At 54.8% G+C, this 19,297-nt stretch overlaps 6 protein-coding genes across 6 annotated transcripts; 4 read left to right on the forward strand and 2 right to left on the reverse strand.

The window, feature by feature from the left end:
• The first annotated feature begins 7 nt into the window (after positions 1-7).
• CAOG_06037 (hypothetical protein) lies at positions 8-1,142 on the forward strand. The gene is made up of 5 exons (XM_004345577.2): positions 8-139; positions 302-373; positions 479-512; positions 634-700; positions 800-1,142. The coding sequence occupies exons 1-5, from the start codon at positions 46-48 to the stop codon at positions 989-991; spliced, it is 459 nt and encodes a 152-aa protein (XP_004345627.1). The 5' UTR covers positions 8-45; the 3' UTR covers positions 992-1,142.
• CAOG_08931 (hypothetical protein) lies at positions 1,056-4,258 on the reverse strand. Its single transcript, XM_011272300.1, has 9 exons — positions 3,522-4,258; positions 2,928-3,426; positions 2,651-2,836; positions 2,236-2,505; positions 2,010-2,137; positions 1,850-1,927; positions 1,691-1,766; positions 1,534-1,614; positions 1,056-1,458 (listed from the first exon to the last, which is right to left on the reverse strand). Exons 1-9 carry the CDS (start codon positions 4,089-4,091, stop codon positions 1,205-1,207), a joined length of 2,142 nt encoding a protein of 713 aa, XP_011270602.1. The 5' UTR covers positions 4,092-4,258; the 3' UTR covers positions 1,056-1,204.
• CAOG_08932 (hypothetical protein) lies at positions 4,247-6,946 on the reverse strand. The gene is made up of 5 exons (XM_011272301.1): positions 5,634-6,946; positions 5,224-5,505; positions 4,982-5,140; positions 4,839-4,892; positions 4,247-4,722 (listed from the first exon to the last, which is right to left on the reverse strand). Exons 1-5 carry the CDS (start codon positions 6,819-6,821, stop codon positions 4,339-4,341), a joined length of 2,067 nt encoding a protein of 688 aa, XP_011270603.1. The 5' UTR covers positions 6,822-6,946; the 3' UTR covers positions 4,247-4,338.
• A 118-nt stretch (positions 6,947-7,064) lies between these two features.
• Positions 7,065-10,164, forward strand: CAOG_06040 (peroxisomal biogenesis factor 5). The gene is made up of 4 exons (XM_004345580.2): positions 7,065-7,178; positions 7,447-9,366; positions 9,495-9,652; positions 9,768-10,164. The coding sequence occupies exons 1-4, from the start codon at positions 7,083-7,085 to the stop codon at positions 9,952-9,954; spliced, it is 2,361 nt and encodes a 786-aa protein (XP_004345630.1). The 5' UTR covers positions 7,065-7,082; the 3' UTR covers positions 9,955-10,164.
• A 1,368-nt stretch (positions 10,165-11,532) lies between these two features.
• On the forward strand, positions 11,533-14,861 carry CAOG_06041 (p21-activated kinase Cla4). The gene is made up of 7 exons (XM_004345581.2): positions 11,533-11,721; positions 11,841-12,600; positions 12,732-13,172; positions 13,334-13,584; positions 13,720-14,106; positions 14,203-14,340; positions 14,420-14,861. The coding sequence occupies exons 1-7, from the start codon at positions 11,602-11,604 to the stop codon at positions 14,489-14,491; spliced, it is 2,169 nt and encodes a 722-aa protein (XP_004345631.2). The 5' UTR covers positions 11,533-11,601; the 3' UTR covers positions 14,492-14,861.
• An 87-nt stretch (positions 14,862-14,948) lies between these two features.
• On the forward strand, positions 14,949-19,289 carry CAOG_06042 (hypothetical protein). The gene is made up of 4 exons (XM_004345582.2): positions 14,949-15,008; positions 15,385-15,914; positions 16,065-18,346; positions 18,456-19,289. The coding sequence occupies exons 1-4, from the start codon at positions 14,980-14,982 to the stop codon at positions 19,233-19,235; spliced, it is 3,621 nt and encodes a 1,206-aa protein (XP_004345632.2). The 5' UTR covers positions 14,949-14,979; the 3' UTR covers positions 19,236-19,289.
• Positions 19,290-19,297: the final 8 nt, after the last annotated feature.

Here is a 19,297-nt window from a genome sequence, read left to right on the forward strand (position 1 = left end):
CCAGTCTTATTTTTTTTCTTCAACCCAGTTGTTGCCGGCGGACCAATGGACGATGACGATGTGAGCTACGACGAGTCCCTCAAGGCGCGCATCAAGGCCAGCGTCCACTACACTGTCGGCAAGATTTGCCAACGCGAAGGTAGTGCCGAAACTCGCCTCCGAGAAACCGACTTGGACAAGCACGCAAATTGAGCGGGCAATGCAGTTCCAAAGGACGCTTGAAACCAACGAGGACTGACCAACCCTGTCACTCTTGCTCGCTCTTGCTCACTCTCTCGCTCAATGCCGTTGGTGAACATAGAGTCGGAAATGGGCGTCAAGTGTTCCAAGCAGTTCCTGGCCGCCCTCGCCGAGCTGACGTATGGCAAATGCGGTGAGTTGCGGCTGCGCGATGTTTTTCCCGCCAAAATCCAAAATCCGACATGGTTTGACATTCTCACTTTGCTGTTGTTGCGATACGCCAATTTTGGTTTTGCAGGCAGTCTGGCCAGCGATTTAGAAAGCTTTGCCAAGTAAGTGTTGGCGCCACGAAGGTGCCCTTTGTCGTCATTTCAAAAAAAAAAAAAACCCCCAAAAAAAACAAAAAACAAAAAAAGCAGCTCATCTTTTGAGACTTTTTACTGATTTGCACAGACATGCCAAGCGGAGTACAATTCAAGTGGAAGATGTCAAGCTCTGTGCCCGCAAAAACCCATCCCTTGTAAGGTCTTGTGCGCATTACACGCGTTACGAATGAAACAGCTTGCCAATCCACAAGAATTTCATTGTTGCTCATACCACCGCCACTGCGCATCCACAGGCCAAATTAGTAGCTGAAAAGGCGACAGACCTTGAAGCAGAAACCCAGGAGCGCCTGTCGAAGAAGCGGCGAAAGGACAACAAGCCCGCCGACGAAGACGGTGAGAGTGCTTCCGACGCAGCCCCGTCAGCAGCTGTCGCGTCTGCCGCTACGGGTGCCACACACAAGTCAAAGAAAGTGCGACAAGCCTAAGAGAGGGAGAGAGCCAGAGATGGATTGCTTCGGGCAGATGGTGAATGTACAAAATGAATGTTTTCCCGAGTTTGGTTCTTATTATAAATACCACAAGAGACCTCGGATCCAGTAGATTTAAATGTATGTGGAACCAAGCAAAAGAAGTACAAACAAAAAAAAAACTCAGACCAAAAAACCACAGTACACGACACACCACAGTCCTTGCGACTCTCATATGGAAGCGACGGCAGCTATCATGACGCAGGTGAGCAGATACCCAAAGTAGCAAACCACGACACCAAGGCCAAACCAACGATGTGACGTGAATTTGCACTGTGGCACGCCAATCGCAAGAATGCCAACATTTGCCAGCCCAAACGCAGCTGAAAGGGTAAGCTGAGTGTCACCCGCACTCTCAAGCACAAACGGAGCATCATTCGCAGACGAGGCCATCAGCCCGCCCATTCCCATTCCGAGCGCCATGGCTACAGTTGACAGAGAGAAAACAAGTCAGCGCGAAAAACTAGCAGAAATCACACCTACCCCATTCGTGAACGTACTCAAAATTGGATTTATCAAACCAGCGAAGAAGGCCAGCTCGGCCAGACCGTACTTGGCCACTGTGACTTGGGTGACAAGATCTGCGCGAATGCATACGGTTTAGGCGAGTTCTTCACTCTCACGCCGCAACATCACAACATGAACGGAGATGCGCACCTGCGATAGCAACACCCCAAAAGAGAACGGTGCTGTCGATCAGAGTGTCATTAATGTTGATGATTTTGGCGATCGCCTGGTTTGTGTTGGGAACAGTTCAGCAAGGTGAGGCGCCATTCGGGTACCATGTGTACGTTTGTGAGAAGACCAGATTCGTACCATCAGCGCATTTACGAGCTCATTTTGGATGGCATAAAGTGCAATTGCAGAAGCAACAAATCCGGCTGCGCCAAAGACCTGCAGTGGAGCATTGGTTCGAAAATCAGCAGTGCTGTTTGGCAGACAGAAGAACGAGAAAACGCGAAGAAAAGTGGCTCACCAGGAAGTACTTTGGTGGACGGTCGTAGTTGCTTGTGCACCAAACGAAAATGGCAAGTGGGATGCACAGCACAGGCATCAGCATCCAGACAGCGCATTGTTCGAAAATGTCAGAGTTGAAGGCCGGCACTACGAAAGCAGAGCGCGCCATCCAAAAGAAACAACCACAGGTGAGTCGCAGGAGTTGCTTCGGTGCAATTAGAGTGTTTACAACCACAATGCCGCACCATTCACCAAGAACATGCAAAACGCGGGCGTGACGAGCGCGTGCCAAACAGCGACAATCCGGTTCCAATGGTTGTTTGTCTCGTCCTCGGCATAAATAGGAATGAAGAGCTTGAACACCAGCACGCAAGGAGCTTTCAGCAGAATGATAAACTTGCCAAAGACGCCAGCCTCCTTCCAGTCTTTCATGCGAAAGGGGGACATGACTTTCGCCACAGTCCGCCACTGCTGTGTGGAGAAAAACGTGCCTGATGGAGCAGGTTGTTGCCCCTCTGCATGTATCGCATCACACAGCCAACCGATCAGCCACCCAATCAACCAAGAAAGGAAGATGTGATGAGCTGCTAAACAAAAGGCAACAAAAACAACATTGAAAAATGCCCGCCCTCGTTCCAACTGAGACGCCAAACCACATACCATGCCTGTCAATAGGAGCCTTCCTTTGAGACCCATAGTCGGGAGGCGACTCGAGCTGGTTGGACGCTTGGAGCTGATCCGCCCATCCAGGAAAGGACGAAACATCTTCGTATGGATCGTCTCCGCCGTCCGTCAGCGTGACGATGGTGCCATATGCGCCGTAGTGGCAAGAACTATCGGCTGTGGCTGCAATGCAAGCGAAAAACAAACACCAAGCATCTTTAGCATTCGCGACATGGAGGCACACTTGCAACATGATTTGCTGCCAACAAATAACCTTGTGTGCGCTGGGGAGGATTGGAATTTACACTCCTGTTGGCTGCAGATGGTGTGCGCGCTGCTGGCGTCCGCGAGGAATCGCCAGCTTGTTGAGGCGGGAGGAGATGCTGGCGCTCGCCGTCTTGCGTACGAACAGCAGCGCGCCACCGGCGCCACGCTCCCGCCACAAACACAGTCAGGTATACGGAAAACAAGCAGAGGAAGCCAGTAGACTCTGCCGATGTAAGCTTGCCGTCGTGAATTGGGTACAGGAGCAAGCCAACCACCGCCGCCAGCAAGGCCAAATCACGAACCAATGCAAATCGGTCGACGGAAAAGACCAAGGTCGTGAGCAGAAGGCCGGCATTCAGGCCCGAGTTGATGAGCATACTCCCCAGCATGCCATCCATGGCCGCATAGACGTGACCCTTGTAGAGCAGTGCCGTGGGCGGTGGGAAGGTGTATGCAATCACCAGTATTTTCGGAATGCTGCTTGACAGTGCCAGAAGCATTGCACCCTGGAGACAACAGAGTCATACAAAGCAGAGGGATAAACAGCCTTCCCCTGCACTTCTACCACTGATACACTGAGATTTCTGAGCACAAAACTCACCCCCTGGGAAGGTTCCAACTCGAGTCGGTGGACAACAGCGCTGAAGGAAGGGCACAGAATTTCATCGGCAAGCCAGCCGAGCGCCAGAAACAAGTAGATGACGAGCAGACCCAGCAACGAGCCCGACTGCGGTTCGTTGTGGAGTTCGCTGCAGAATGGGATGAACAGGTAGTTGTAGCGGCCAGCAAGATTCTGGCAGTCCTCGACCATGGTCACAAACAGGCACGGGTCGTCGTTGTCCATGATGTCGGTGCACTTGAACGCGTAGCGCGGCGCAGGCCCATAGCCACCACCAACGGCGCTCTCGTCGTCGGCCAGCGGGGGCTGCTGCGGCTGCTGCAGGAGCGAGACGTGCGTCGGTGGGAGCGAACTCGTCGAGTTGCCACTCAAGCTCATGCTCGCTGTCGTCGTCGCTCGACCACCATCACCACCACGACCCGCACTGCTACTGCTGATGGCGCTAACACCACCGAGCGAGGCAGCTGCTGCGTGGGGTGCTGTTGCGCAGAGCACTGAAACAAGCAGCAAGACCGCCAATCCGGCCAATCCCACCCTGCTCCGACACGACATTGGCTCAGGTCCCGTCTGAGAGAAGAAAAAGAGAGTCCCCTGTGCTCAAAGGGTGGGGCGCAGAAGCTGCTCAAAATTTCAGCAAATGGACAAATTCAGAGAACGAGAATGGGTTGTTGTTGTAGGGTGCCTCGAGGCTCAAGGGAGATTGTGGGGGAAAGGCCAGCTTTTGAAGACTGCCAACAAAAAGGATTTTTACTCTTGTTCAAGGACTGAAATAAATACAGGAGATACAGCATTGCACCATTCACAACTTGCGGTCCGCCGTGGATTCATCCTTGTGAGATGCGTTGAAGGAGGGAAGACTCGTGGTGGCGGCAGAGGAAGGCCGCCAATCCGCAGACTCGAGGTACGGCGCAACTCGGCGAACAAAGCCAAACAGGACTACTGCTCCCAGTACAAAGCAAATCCAGGCAACAAAGTAGAATCCGTCCGAATCAATGACGCAGGAGCCTCCAATGTTGTGGCAAGCCTGCTTGTCGTCGTGGCTCACGCAGCTGGAAGGCACAAAGTCGACCGCGCCCTTGAGACTGTCTGGCACTTCGCAATGCGAGACTGTCAGCATGTCGACCGAGCGCAGAATGAAAAACTTTGGCCACGTTCCACCAAAGTTGGACACTGTGTTGAGTAGCTGCGCGATTCCAAACAAAAACAAAAAGGCACAAAAGTGAGCAAAGAGCACGCTGCCGAAGATAAACAAGAGCTGCATCTCTCGGCATCGAAAGAGGAAAACACGGCAAATCTCACCGTCATGTACGTGCCACCGATAGAGGCGTCTGAAATTCGTGCAAAGAATGCTCCCTGTTTCGCCATTTTGCGTTTTAGCAATGATGTTAGTCTCAACACTCGACACCAAAGCTATACTTCAAAACGCACACGCCCAACCGTACCTGAGCCACAAACATGGCGGTGGAAGTGATGGAAAGCAGCATGGTGGCAACTGCGATAAGCGTGAAAAAGCCGCCGCTCGCGGGTCCAGAGGGATACGACCAGACAATCATGACTCCGGCCAGAGACAGGAAGAGACGGCCGTATAAAGCAGAAAGCCACTAGAGTCGAGACAGACGCACGCGTGGTTAGCGTTGTGGATTTGAGGGGAACTGCAGCCCCGCCCGATCATTCCATAACTCACCGGCTTCAAGGGCTGGCTGCCTGATGTCCACCGTGCAACGTAAATGCCAAGAATTAGCTGACACGGAAAGTCAATCAACGCCACGAGGCCAAGATCCGTCTTGTCAAACCCCTTTTCGACCAACTTGAGCATTGACACGACATCGCTGGCGAGAAAGCCGATTTTTTGCACAAGGAGCACGGAGATGAGCACCCGCATTTGCTTCGATCGAACAATGCTCAGGAGTTGCATGTAGACAAAGCTAATCGACATTTGCTCGTGGGTGGAAGCAGGCATAGGCGGCTACAATGTCAAACAAAAAAACAACAACCGCGAGTGAGAAACCACAGTTTCACGATGCAACACACAACACGCCACCTTTCGAAAAAGAAAAAGTAAAAACTCGGCTTTTAAAAAAAAATACCTCCTACCTCCTGATAGACGAGCACCAGATACCCAGTCACGGTGGCGTACATGACACCCCAAAACATCATGAACGGGCCGAGCTGAATGATTGGCCAATCCTGCGGCTGGGACCGAAAGTAGCTGTTGCAAAAGTCGACAGAGTTGAATGCCAGGAACACGGTGAACGAGATAAAGTAGCCAGCTGTGAGGCCGATGGACTGGCAGGTCGAGCTGTACGCTCGTTTCGCGGGGGACAAGACTTCGATGGCGAGACCGTCGACGGCAATGTCTTGCGTGGCAGCGCACATAATCACCACAAAGAAGGTCACGGAGAGCCAGCCGAACGAGAGGTCTGGCTGTGCTAGCGTGGCCTCGATGGTCGAGCCCAGGTACACAAACAGCACGGCAAGCAGTGTTTGCGTGGGCAGAATCCACGTTTTCCGGCGTCCGAGGGGCGCCCAGTAGACCGAGTCGACGATGGGCGACCAGAGCAGCTTGAGACTGTACGGATAACCCGCGAGACTGAACACGGCGAGATCCGTGTACGACGCGCGCTGCTGGAGCAGGAACGGGATGGACGCGCCGACCAGCCCGAGCGGCACTCCTTGGAGCACGTAGAGCAGCACGAGCAGCACCATATGTCCCGGATCGCCCAGCCGGCCAAACCGGTCGAGCACTTGCAACGGTCCTGGCGCGTAATAATGCGAGTGCTGGCGGCGTCCCAGCGCTGCTGGGTGAGTGGGGACGGCAGACAAAGACGAAGGGTCGCTTGGAACGACTGTCAGCGCCGTGCTCTCGCTCGTAAAGCGGTCATAGCCATTGCCATTGCTACTGCCACTCGAGCCATCACTACTGCTGCTGTGATTGCCGTGATGCTTTCCGCGCTGATGGTGATCAGCAGCTTGCGCAAACTTGGTCGTCGCAGCCTGCCACGCATGGAGTGCGCTCGGGTGGAACTGCTGGTCGTCGTCCTGCAGCTGCTCCTCCACTGCTCCGGTTGCCCCTGCAGCCCTGGCACCGGCGGTCTGTTGTTGTTGTTGTTCTTGTTGCTGTTGTTGTTGTTGTTGCTGTTGGAGATCGCCTTCAGCACCTGCGCCCAGATAGACGAGGGACGGAGCGTACGCGTCGAGGCCGCTTCCCCCCAAGAACGCATTCCCCGTCGTCCCAGCGAGCTCAGTGGACAGGACGGAGCTCACTGCACTGCTCTGTGACATTGTCGCAATGAAGGACGCCGAGCGACTCGATCCAGCAGCAATCGAGTTGCTATTGTTGCTGTAGCTGTTGCTGTTGCTGGTCGACGACGACGCGGATGCTGCTGAGCGTCGCTGCACTGTGGCGGAAAACATTGACTGCGCTCCATGTATGTAGTCCTGTCGTATTGAATTGAGCTAATGTGCATTCATTCCTAGTCTCGATTTGCGTCGTCTCGCTCCGCTCAGTCTCAATTTTTTTTCCATCCATCATCCTTCAGTAGAATGTCGCTGCAAGACCTCGTTGGAGGCGAGTGCGGCGCTCCGAATCCGCTCATGCAGCTGCTCCAGCACTTTACCGACGACAAGTCTCGAATGCAGGTGGGCCTCGATTTTTGATCAGCTCGAATAGAGACAGAGACGAGAGAGACAGAGACAGAGACAGAGACAGAGACAGAGACAAAGAAGGAGAAGAGCCGATGGCAATTTGGTCTGAGTCGCTCAGCTCAGCGCAGCTCAGCTCGACCTTCCATCCAACTCATGGCACTTGCAGCACTTGCAGTATTACTGACTTGAATGAGTCAATGTTTTTTTGTTGGGTGGGTCGATGGATGGGGGTTTTGGTGCGCTCTGTGTGGTCGTGATTTAGGAGCGGGCTTCGTCGGCGCACCAGCGCGAGTATGGCGCAAGCTCGAGTCGCGGGCACCAGCAGCAGCACGTCCCACCGCACCAACGAGCAGCAGAGGCCATGCTCCGCCAGCGCCAGGAAGACCTGCGACTGCTGCGCCGTGGCATTGTGCCGCCGTCGATGGCTGGCTTGGCTCCGGTGACGACTCAATCGCCGCACCAGCACCAGCCGTACATGGGAGGAGCGGTCAACCCGGACGCCTTCCAGTTTGACCAGGTCTGGGGCAGCCTCAATGAGATTGAGCAGGCGCAGTGGCAGGCCGAGTTCGAGTCGCACGAAGGGATGGCTGCCGCGTTCGAGACGGCCTGGCACGTCGAGCAGCACCGTCAAATGGACATGCACATGCGAAACAAGCAGCTAGAGCAAGGACACCACCACCAGCAGCAGCACAATGTGGCTGCCGAGTCGGCATCCCGCGCGCCAATTCGCAAGGCTTGGGAGGAAGAATTCTCAAAGCAGAGCGAGACGTTCGACGAGTTTGAGCGTCTCTATGCATCAAGTAGCGGCAGCAGCTCGAGTGCGAGTCATCAAGCAAGACCGGCCGATGCCGTTGGATCGTGGCTGAATGACTTTGACGAAGGCACAACCTACCAGGCACCCGAGGCTGCAACTTCTACTTCGGCTCAGTCATCGTCCACCGCGGCGGCAGATGCTGCAGATTCAGAGCTCGCTCGGACGGCACGATCCCTCCTGTATGATGTAAATGATCCCAAGTTGAAAAACTCGCGATTCATGGGCTTCCTGCGCCGAATTGCCGGCGGAGAGCTCGAAGTCGTGGACAATGAAGTCCGCGAGACTGGCAAAACGGCGGCGGCAGCAGCGGCGGAAGGCAGTGCTGCACAGGGCGATTGGGCCGCCGAGTTTGGGGCTGGTGCGCATCCAGGCAAAAGCCGTGATGCATGGGCCGATGAATTTGCTCCCGCCGCCCCAAGGGGAGACGTCGAAGCGGACTCGGGATTTGCCGATTGGGCCGCGGAATTCTCTCAAAAGGCGAAAGGCAAGCAGCCAGCGGGGCGTGACTCGGCCTTCGACGAAGAAGATACGGTGGATCTGGATGACCAGGACATGGAGTGGCTCAAGTCCTTCAGCGAGTCTGACGAATGGGCCAACCTGCATGGCGCCGCGGGCTTTGAGGCAACCAAGAGTCAAGAGTGGGAGGATGAATTCTCAGTCATGCGAGATCGGTTGCTCAACAAGCAGACTGGCCAAGAGTACGGCGGGGAGAACGGCTTGGCCTCCGATGCCACGCGTTCCCGAACAAACTACCAGTTTGCGTCGGACAACCCATTTGTCAACCTCCCCAATGCGATGGAGGAAGGCCGCAAGCTCCTCGCCAACGGCGACCTCGCAGAGGCCATTTTGGCGTTCGAGGCGGCTGCGCTCCGAGATCCCGGGAGCGCCGAGGCGTGGCTCCTCATTGGCACGAGCCAAGCAGAGAATGAACAAGACCTGGCGGCCATTGCAGCACTGCGCAAGTGCACCGAGCTGGATCGGACCAACCCTGCGGCATGGCTTGCGCTTTCTGTCTGCTACACGAACGAATCGCTTTTTGACGACGCGTACGCGTCTCTTGAATCGTGGATTGACTCGAGTGACCGATACCGCCATCTCCTGCAAGAAGTCAAAACGGATGACATTGCGGATTCGCCAGAGTCGGAAGAGGCCGTTCAGATGTTCCTGCAAGGCGTTCGTCCCGTTTCCCCGCGCCACAAGCGTATTTGCAACGTCCTGATTGCAGCTGCACTCCAGGGGCCTGCAGCAGACACTGGCGCACATCTCGATGCCGACGTGCAGAACGGCCTTGGCGTCTTATTCAACATTTCTCGGGAATACGACAAGGCCGTTGATTGCTTCCGAGCTGCACTCGAGACGCGGCCTGATGTCAGTTTTGCGCGCTGAGTTGTTGTTGTGTATTTGGTTGAGCTGTCTTCCCCACACACACACACACACACACACACGCCCTGACTATGTTTTGCTTTTCGTTTTGATGATGATTGTTCTTGCTGCAGGACTTTAACCTTTGGAATCGGCTCGGTGCCACACTTGCAAATAGCACGCAGAGCGAAGAGGCCGTCCATGCCTATTTCAGCGCCCTTCGACTTCGACCAGGGTTTATTCGAGCCCGGTACAACTTGGGTATTAGCTGCATCAATCTGAATGCTTACAAGTACGTTGTTTGGTAACGGAAGTGTTGTAGCACGAGTTGTTGTCGCTGAGACTGATTTTTGCTCCTTATTTTCCCTTTTCTTTGCTTTCGCTTGCTCGCTTGTGTGTCGCTGTAGGGAAGCCGTTGAGCACTTTTTGTCCGCCCTCGCCATGCAAAAAACGCACTCGGCGTCGCACAGCCACATGTCCGACAGCATTTGGAACACGCTCCGAATGACTGCGGTGCTGATGGCACGAGGCGATCTGCTCGAAGCCATTGAGCGTCGCGATTTGGAGGCCTTCCAAGGGCAGTTTGATTTCTGAGATGTCTGCAACCTCGATCATGAATGGGAATCTGTTGAAGGTGAAAGTCGATTTTGTTCTTTTCGTTCCATTGATACACTTCTGCAACATCCGACAAATGCGCGAGGGCTGGGAAGTTCAAGTTCGACCCAGCACGCTTGCCCAAGATGTGATATTTGAAAGGCTCTACGTCGGGTACATCTAAGAGCCATCTTTGCAAAGCACAGCTTTGACGAAAGCATTTGACGTTTTTTCAGCTGTTTCGAAAGGCAATAACTCGCTTGTCGGCGACCAGTCCACCTCGGTCTTGCACTCCCAAAAGATGAAAAGCACACTACTGAAGCTAATCTACCAGTTGTTCTTGACTGTATTCGAATTCGTGGACACGAACGAGCATTCTGTACTTGCTCACAAAAAATCCTCAGTCAGTTTTTTTTTTTTGTTTTGTTTTTTTTTTGGTACGATTTTTTTTTTTTTTTTTTTTGTGCTTTGTTGTTGTTGTTTGTGTCGATGTGGAGGCCATTTTTGCCTTCGTTCCGTTCGCCGCCTTCGCGTCGCGCCACGGTTGCCCCACAAGTCAGACGTGGCACTGCTTGCCATCCATCGCACAGGGCGGCCGAGTCAGGGGGCAGCGGCCGGAGCGAGAGCTCTCGCATTTCAATCCAAAATCAGAAAAGAAAATTATTATTTTTTTGACTTGATTGTTTTTTTTTTATGGTTTTTTTTTATTTTTTCGTATTTTTTTTTCGTGTTCTTGCTTTTTCCCGGCTTCTGTCTGAGCCGCGATGGCGTTTGCGTGATGGGTGTGTGCAGTGCGTGGTAGACGCCTTGTGGCAACCCCGTGTTCCAACGGCGTGCCCGTGCCGCAGTCCCAACGACCGATTGCCAATCGACAGCAACAGCTTTTTTTTTTTTTTTTTTTGGTGAATCTGTTGGGCAGCGATCGCCCCCTTTGCAACCAGCGGTCCTCCCATTTCACGCTCCCGCCATCTATCTGAATGGTCTCCGGCGTCCTTCTTTACGCCCATCGCGACCGCTCGTCGCCTTTCCGCGCACCGCTCGTTGCTTTCCGTTCGTTTTGACACGATGACCAAAGCCAAGTTTTGATTCTTTCGATTTTTTTTTCTTTTCTTTTTTTTTTTTTTTTTTTTTTTGAAAAGAAAAAAGAAAAAGAAAAAAAAAAAACACTTCCCATTTGGAGCAATTTTCAGCGTTTGAGGGTTTGGATGATTTGGTCGTTTTTGGTCGTTTTGGGAAGAAGAACAGAGAGAGATGGGGAGACTCACGAAGGGACTGAGCCCTCGGGAGGAGGATGAAGCAAGCGAGAGAGAGTGAGAGTGAGTGGGAGAGAGACTCAGTGCTCTGTGGGCAGGCACCGGCGAGCCGGCTCAAAGCGTGACTCAAACCCCGTTTCCGATGGTCGCTCCCCTTCCCCTCCCCTTTTTGGATTTGCGCCCTTCTGTCAACGCGAATGTCTTTTGTCCTTCTTGTGGTTTTTTGGAAAGAAAGGGGGTTCGTGTCATCGTGTATCATCATCATAGAATGGTGATTTGTCGTTGTGTTGCACTCACCTTCACTTCCCTCCCATTCATCTATGCAGAGCGACAAGTACACTGGGGAAAAAACACTCATTCCTTCTAGTTGTGAAAGAGAGCTGCTCCTGTGGTCATGTCAACCGTCATTCTGCGCAGCCAGGCCTTCCTCAAGGGCGATGGCATCGGAAGCTTTATGTGGAAAAAGTACCACTTTATTCTGTATGAAGAAAAGTTGGCATGGGTCGCGAACGAGGTCAGTTTTCAGCGTTGTTGCACTGCGTGTGTATGTGGGGGGGATGTATCAGTGCGTGTGGGTGTATGCGTGGTGGGGTGAGCTACATCAGAAAGACCAACGTCAATTCTCCACTACAGAAATCGTACAAGATTGTCGGCGAAGTCGCCATGAAGGACATCACCGAATGCACACGCGTCGTGTTCAAAAAGCACGAATGCACAGCGCGCCTGGTGACACCGATGATGACGTACTTTGTCGACTTGCGGTCGGAGACAAAGGTCGCCGACTGGATTGACATGATTTGCTCGCTCATTCCGTCGGCGTCGCAAATCTCGGGGCCAACCAACTTTGTCCATGAGGTGCACGTCGGCTTTGACACCGAGTCGCAGACCTTCACTGGGCTGCCGCCGCAATGGAACAGTCTGCTGAGCAACTCTGGCATTTCCAAGGAGGATCAGGCCCGCGACCCACAAGCTGTGCTTGATGTTCTCGAGTTCTACACGGCCTCGCAGCAGCAACAGCAGCAAGGCGACGATGTCTGGTCCAAGTTCCAGCAAAACCGAGGCAACCGACGAAGTGTCCGGCCGCGCAAGAGCATGATGCTCGCGCCTGGCTCCGAACCCGATTCGCACGCGAGCAGCAGCAATGGCGGTGGTGCCTTCACCTCCCCACGCATGCCGACGCATGCCCCTCAACTGCCTCCCATTGCACCAAACTCGGCTGGCTCTTCCGGTGCAGCTGCAGGCGGCGCACCTCCCCCGCCTGCTCGCAAGCCAAAGGCCCCGCCAACAAATCTGCAGATTGGCTCGCAAACTGTCAGCCAACCCTACAAACCGCCCAAGCCGTCTGCGGACATTGTTCGACAGAGCCTGGCTCTTCCATCCAAGCCTCAGATTCGTGAGTTTTCGGTGTTTTGTTTGAGAGAGAGAGAGAGAGAGAGCGCGCGCGCGATGTTTCTTGCGATGTTTCTTGCGCTGCATTGCATTTCACTGATTCTGTCTGCCGTCTATGTTCAAACCCCCTTGCAGCCAAACAACCGCCGCCGACGGCCGCCAAGCCAACGCAGGGTACGCCTCCGCCCAACCAAACGGCGCCGCCGCCATTACCCGACTCGCCAAAACCACCGCCGATTCCCGCCAAGCCGGCGACACTACGCGACAAGCTCCCCACCCCGCACGCGCCCATTCCCTTCACACCACCTCCAGCAGCAGGCAACGCGCCGCCGCCGGCGCCTGAAAAGGCCACACCGCCGGTACATCCGCCGGTGCAGCGGCTCCTGACTCCCACCAAAATTGAGCCACCAACGCCGCCGCCACTTCTGCCCAAGACGGCCGCGGCACCTCCTCCGGCGCCGGTTCGTAGCCCGTCTCCGCCCGCCAAGGAAGAATACGACGAGGAAGACTTTGAGCAAGATGAAGAGGAAGATGATGATGACGAGCCTGGCACCGACATGGTTATCGCCCAGCTGAGTAAGTATTGGGGGGAACTGCTGGGTGTGTGTTGGGGGGTGTGTTTGAGGAGGAAGAAGCAGAAGCAATGATGACTCAGAAGTGGCTTTGGTTTTTTTTTTTTTCTTACCTCACTTTTTTTTTTTCTTGCAATCGTTGTCTTTTCTCTCTTTTTCTTGCAGACGCTATCGTTTCGAAGGGCGACCCAACCACCATTTTCACTAGTTTCGTCAAGATTGGTCAAGGCGCATCTGGCAGTGTGTTTGTGGCAGTAGACTCGCGATCGGGCAAATCTGTTGCCATCAAGGAAATGAACCTCGAGGAGCAGCCCCGCAAGGAGCTCATTATCAACGAAATTGTCGTCATGAAGAATGCCAAGCACGCCAATATTGTCAATTTCGTGGACTCGTACCTGATTCAAGGCAATCTTTGGGTACGGCTTTTTGTTTTATTGGGGGTTTTGTTTTGTTTTTGTTTTGGCTTGTGCTTGATTCCAACCGATTGCTTGCTCGTGTTTTTGGTTGCTTTGGCTGGCCGTCACTCACCATACGACGTCCCACGTTGACAGGTGGTTATGGAATACATGCAAGGTGGCGCATTGACAGACGTTATTGACCACTGCGAACTTGGGGAGGAGCACATGGCGGCTGTGTGCCGAGAGACGCTGAAGGGTCTGAAGCATTTGCATTCAAAGGGCATCATTCACCGCGATATCAAGAGTGACAACTTGCTACTCGACATTGACGGCAGCATCAAGCTGACCGATTTCGGCTTTTGCGCGCAGCTCAAGGAAAAGTCCAAGCGCACCACCATGGTCGGAACGCCCTACTGGATGGCTCCGGAAGTCGTCAAGCAAAAGGAATACGGATTCAAGGTTGATATCTGGTCTCTCGGCATCATGTTGATTGAAATGATTGAAGGCGAGCCCCCATACCTGGACGAGGAGCCCCTGAAGGTAAATTCGGACGATTTTGATTGTGGGTGGTGCTTTTGATTGTGTGTCTTTGCAAATTCTAACTCTTTAACATGGTTGTTGTTCTTCTTTCGCCAGGCCCTTTATCTTATTGCCACGAACGGCACACCGACTCTCAAGAAGCCGGAACGCATGTCTCCCGACTTGAAGGACTTCCTCAATCGCTGCCTCGTGGTGAATGTGGAACAACGAGCAACTGCGGATGAATTGTTGCTGGTAAGGGATTCGAAAGTTGACGAGAAAGCGCGTTTTGTTGCTCACTATCTGCCTACTTTTCGCTTCTTCTTGCACACAGCATCCGTTCTTGATGAAGGCATGCAAGCTGTCCAGCTTTACGCCAATTGTTCAGCAATTGTCGAACAAGTAACGGCGCAAACTTTTTCAGGTTTTTTTTTTTTCCTTTTTCTTTTTTACGCATTCTTCTTTACGCATTCTATTTCTTTTTCCTCCTTCCATCGCGCTCTCGGCCTTCTCTCTTCGTTGCGTTGTTTCGCTGACTTTGGTCAATGCTTTGTTCTTTTGACCTTTTGGCCAACTTTTTCCTCGGGGGCCGTTATTTCGATTGTGGCTTTGAGCTGTCCTTTCTGTGTATTTGTCACGTGTTTGTTGTTCAAAGTGCGAGCTGTTGCCCAGTCGCCACGCTTGTTTCTGCGTTTGCGTGTGTCTGTGTCTGTGTCTGTGTCTCTGTGTCATGTTGTCGGATTTTGACCCGAAATATCAAACTCATTTTTCCTGAACCTCTTTTAGTCTTCTCGTCTCTGTTATTTTTTATCTTCTTTTTTTTTTTCTTTTTTTTTCTCCTTCAACGCACGCTTTCACTCCTTCTTCATTTTGTTGTGTTTTTGTTTTGCCACAATGTCGTCACACAAGTTTGACCCTGCATGGTAAAAGAAGCAAAGCGCTTTCGGTTTTTTTTTTTTTTTTTTTTTTTCCGTTCTTTGACTGTTTCCATTCGTTCCTCTTGCTGTTCCCCCTTGTCGCCGCTTCCTTCCTTCCTTCCTTCCTTCCTTCCTTCTGTCATCATCATCATCTTCCCCCCATCTTGCTTCTTCAACCCGCATCCTGATGCGCGCGCGTTCCCTCCTTTCCCTTTCCCCTATTGCTGCGATCTTGGCGTTTTCCCCTCACTCTGTCTGTCTCTCTCGCACTCATACTCGTGCCTTTTGTTGCTTCTCTTTGAGCTAAATCTCATCATCCACTTCGCTGACTCGTGTACTGAATGTCTCGCGCTCTGACTCGTTGTCTGCCGTCTGTCCACAGGCGCACTGGTTCGTCTTCAGCAGCCAAAGCCCCTCACGCGTGGTCGTCGCCAGCCACCGCCACCGCCACCGCCACCACCCGTGCCAGCGCACGTGCTCCGGCAGGAACAGAAGCTGCGTCGTCGCCATCAACCTCATCCTCGGTGACACTGGCGTCTGCAGGAGGCGCCCAGGGCCCCGTCTACTCGCGGCAAGAGATTCTCGATCTCTTCCACCTGCTCGCGGCTGCGGCAGAGACAGAGCCAAACCCCCTGCTGTCTGTTGCGAACGCATCGCGACTCTTCCGTCCTGAGGCCGAGAGCATCATGCTCGACCACTTGGAGCCGCCGTACGCCACCACCCCGCTCGCCAACCACGAGCACGACGCTCGACAGACCTCCATTAACAGCGCGCTTGCCAGACGCGCCGCAGCCAGTCTCCGCCCTGGTATGCTCCCTGCTCCATCCGGTCCAAGTGGTAACGGTTGGCGTCAAGTCTCGCACGGTCGTGGTGCGAGTGCCCGCGTTGGAACGACGCCTGCGTCTGGACGAGGTCAGTTGTTTTGCCTTGGCCTTTTTCCCCCCCCCCCTTTTTTTTTTTTTGTTTGCTTGTTATTACTGTGTCGATCTCTGCACTCAGACTTGCCAAATTTTCACATGATGCTCACTCTTTGATCGTCTCCCTCGCTCGTGTGCTGAATAGGACGAGGACGTGGAACCAACAACCATGCCGAGTCCATGCACGGCCCTGGTGGTCGCGGCGCATCCTCGCGCTCCGCCACTGGCGCAGACGTCCCGAGCTGGCGCTCGGTGGGTGCCAATGCCTCCAACGGGTCGTCGACGTGGCGTCCGGCCCCTGGGGTTGGGGATTCCCTTTGGTCTACGGACGAGTCGGGAGGCACTTTTGCCGCCTCTGGCCACTTTATCAGTGCGGACGCCGATGATCTCGAGCTTGGTGGGCTTGAGGAAGACACCATTTCGGACAGCTTGGTGGGAGAAGGCGGTGTGCTCGGCCACGACCAATCCCAGGCGTCAGCGGCAGAAGAGTTTGAAAAGCTGCGGCTTCGCGAGCAAGCTGCGCGGGCGAGTCGCTCGGCACCTGTTTCCGCACCTGTTTCCGCACCCACATCTGCGCCAACGGCTGCCGCCGCTCCTGCCGTGGCTGCCACGGCGGCAGCTCCATTGTCTGCGGCCGATTCGGCATGGCGTGTCGCGACGAACAACGTCACAGTCTCCTCCCGATTCACCGCCGCCCCTGCTTCGTCCTCGAGTGCGTTTTCGTTGCAAGATGACACATACCATGAACACTTTGATGTGGAAGACGTCATTTCAACGCTGCTCGACTCTGCAAACATGAACGACACCCCCGCCGCCAAAGTCCAACCCGAAGTCGACCCGCGCGATACCCCGATCTGGCTCTATGTCGACCCGCAAGGTGCAATCCAAGGTCCATTCTCAACCACCCAGATGCTGAAATGGTTTTCGGTTGGCTATTTTGCCTTGACTCGCTTGGTTCGCCGCACGTTTGATCCTAACTTCCAACCACTCAGTGCGTACATTCAAGCGATGCAAACCGCTCCGTTTGCACCCTTGTCCTCCATCCCGCATCTCGGTCAAGCGACTCGGGCCGGTTGGACTGGTGCTTTCGACTGGACCCAGCAGGCCCCGCAACAACAGCAACCTGCTGCTGCTGCTGCTGCTGCTGCTGGTGCTGCTGCTACTGCCGCTGCGTTTGGTGGTTTTGCTCAAGTCTCGCCCGCTGCTGGGTTGATCTCTGCTGGAGGTGTGGAAGATGGCAACGCGCAGCGCTCCGGCTTGCCCCAGCTTGCGCCGTATGCCGCTGTCGGTCTCAGCCAAGACGTCGCCCTCTCGAACTTTGAAGATCCAGCCATTGTCCGAACCTCCGCTCGTCCAGGAGCCGCGGCGCCTGTCTCCCAAGCATTGACATCAACCGAGCACGGCTTCTGGAGCACGCTGGTCTCTGGCAACAAGGAGGCTGCTTCTTCGTCTTCTGCTGTTGCGCAGCCACCTGTTGTTCAAGCCGAACCGGAACCCGTCGCCGCCGCTGCAACTGTTCCGTCTGATCAGCAACAGGAGGTTGCCGCAGCACCATCATCATCATCATCATCATCCCCAGCTTCATCCGCTACCCCATCCAGTGGAACTAGCGAAACCACCCCAACCACTCCACCCAATCGCAAGCAAAAGGCAGCCGCCGCTGCTGCTGCTGCCGCCGCCGCCGCCGCCTCCGCTCCCGCACCTTCGATTGACACCACTGCCACGCAATCCGCGTCAGAAACTGCTGCCGTTGATTCTCCTGCATCCACTCCGTCGAAAAAGTCCAAGGCCGCCAAGAAGAATGCTGCGGCCAATTCTCCCGCCAAAGCAGCAGTCAGCACCACGCCCGCGCCTGCCAACGCTCCGGATGCCGCCGCTGTGCCACGCCCCATCGTGCCCGCGCCTGCCACACCCACAAAGCTGCGCGACATTCAAGAGCAAGAGGAACGCGAGCGCAAGCAGCGCCAGGCGGAAGCCGAGGCCGCTCGTCTGAAGCAGCAGCAACTCGCAAAGCAGCAACAGCAGCAGGAGGAGCCGCGTCGCACTGGCTGGGCTGTGCCGGCGGCCGCTGCTTCTGGCAGCAAGTCGTCGCTCGTTAACATCCAGCTGGAAGAGCAGCAACGCGCCAAGTACGAGCCCGATGTCTCTTTCATTGTGGAGGCGCAGCAGGCGCGCGAGCGTCAGGCCCAGTCTTCCGCCTCCTGGGGCACGCGCAACGTTCCACTCCAGTCCTTCCTTGGCAGCGCCGCCCCGGCTGCGTCCAACGCCCCGGCCGCCGCTCCCGTGTGGGGCTCTGGTGGCAATAGCAAGAGCAAGTCCCTGCTCGAGATTCAAGAGGAAGAGGCGCGAAAGCAGAGTACCAAGCCCAACACCAATACGCTTGCTGCCATGGTTGGCACGAACGTTGCCCCAACAACCGTCACCAAGGTGAGTCTTGTTTTCTGTTCGCTGTTTGTTTGCGGTATTTTTGATGCGGAAGTTTGGGCGCAAGTTGTAATTTTGTATCTGACTGTTCTTGTTTGTATCGTGCCCGAAGCCGAAACAACCCGCTGCCGCTGCCGCTGCTGCTGCGCCCACCACGAGCCCAGCAGGATGGTCGTCAGTGCCCTCGCCTGCTTCGGTTCAGCACGCATCCACGCCAGCTCATCTTGCTGGTCCTACACCAGCTGCTGCTGCTGCCGCCGCCGCCGCCGCCGCCTCCAGCCCTGCAAAGCGCAGCGCGCCTTCGACTACCACTGCCGCCGCCTCTGCACCCACTCCGGCCGCTGCGCCGACAACCCCGAGCAAAGCGGCTGCAGCGAAGACGGGTGCACCTGCTGCTGCCAAGCCTGCTCCGGTTGCGGCTGCGCCTGCCGCTACAACGGCGAGCGACTCGTTCTGGGATTTGGACGAGCCTGTTCCCGTCAAGACGTCGAGCAAAAAGTCGAACGCGGCCTCCGCAACGGCAGCGACTCCCGACTTTATGGAGTGGTGCCAACACAAGCTGCGCACTTTCAACGCAGGCATCGATGCCGAGAGCTTTGTCTCCATTCTCAACGCTTTCGACTCCAAGCAGGACGTGACCGACTATGCCCACGAGTTCCTCGGTCGCTCGTCGGAGGTTGCTGCGTTTGCGCGAGAATTTTGCGAGCGTCGCCGTCCGTTCGAAGTTGTGGCTGGCAAGCGGACTGCGCACGCCGCCCCTGCCCCAGCACCTGCTGCAGCGCCCACCCAGGGCAAGAAGAAGGCCCAGAAGCTGCCCGCATCCGCGCTTGGATTCAGCGTCAACTCGAGCCAGATGCAAAATCGCGGCGAGCTGCATTACTTGGATGAATAAAGCGGGCACAGCTCTGTCCAGCCAGTATCGAAGTTTTTTTTCTTTTTCTGAAACAATTATAA

This window comes from Capsaspora owczarzaki, assembly GCF_000151315.2.
Source record: "Capsaspora owczarzaki ATCC 30864 unplaced genomic scaffold supercont2.10, whole genome shotgun sequence".
NCBI classification, from domain to species: domain Eukaryota; class Filasterea; order Ministeriida; family Capsasporidae; genus Capsaspora; species Capsaspora owczarzaki.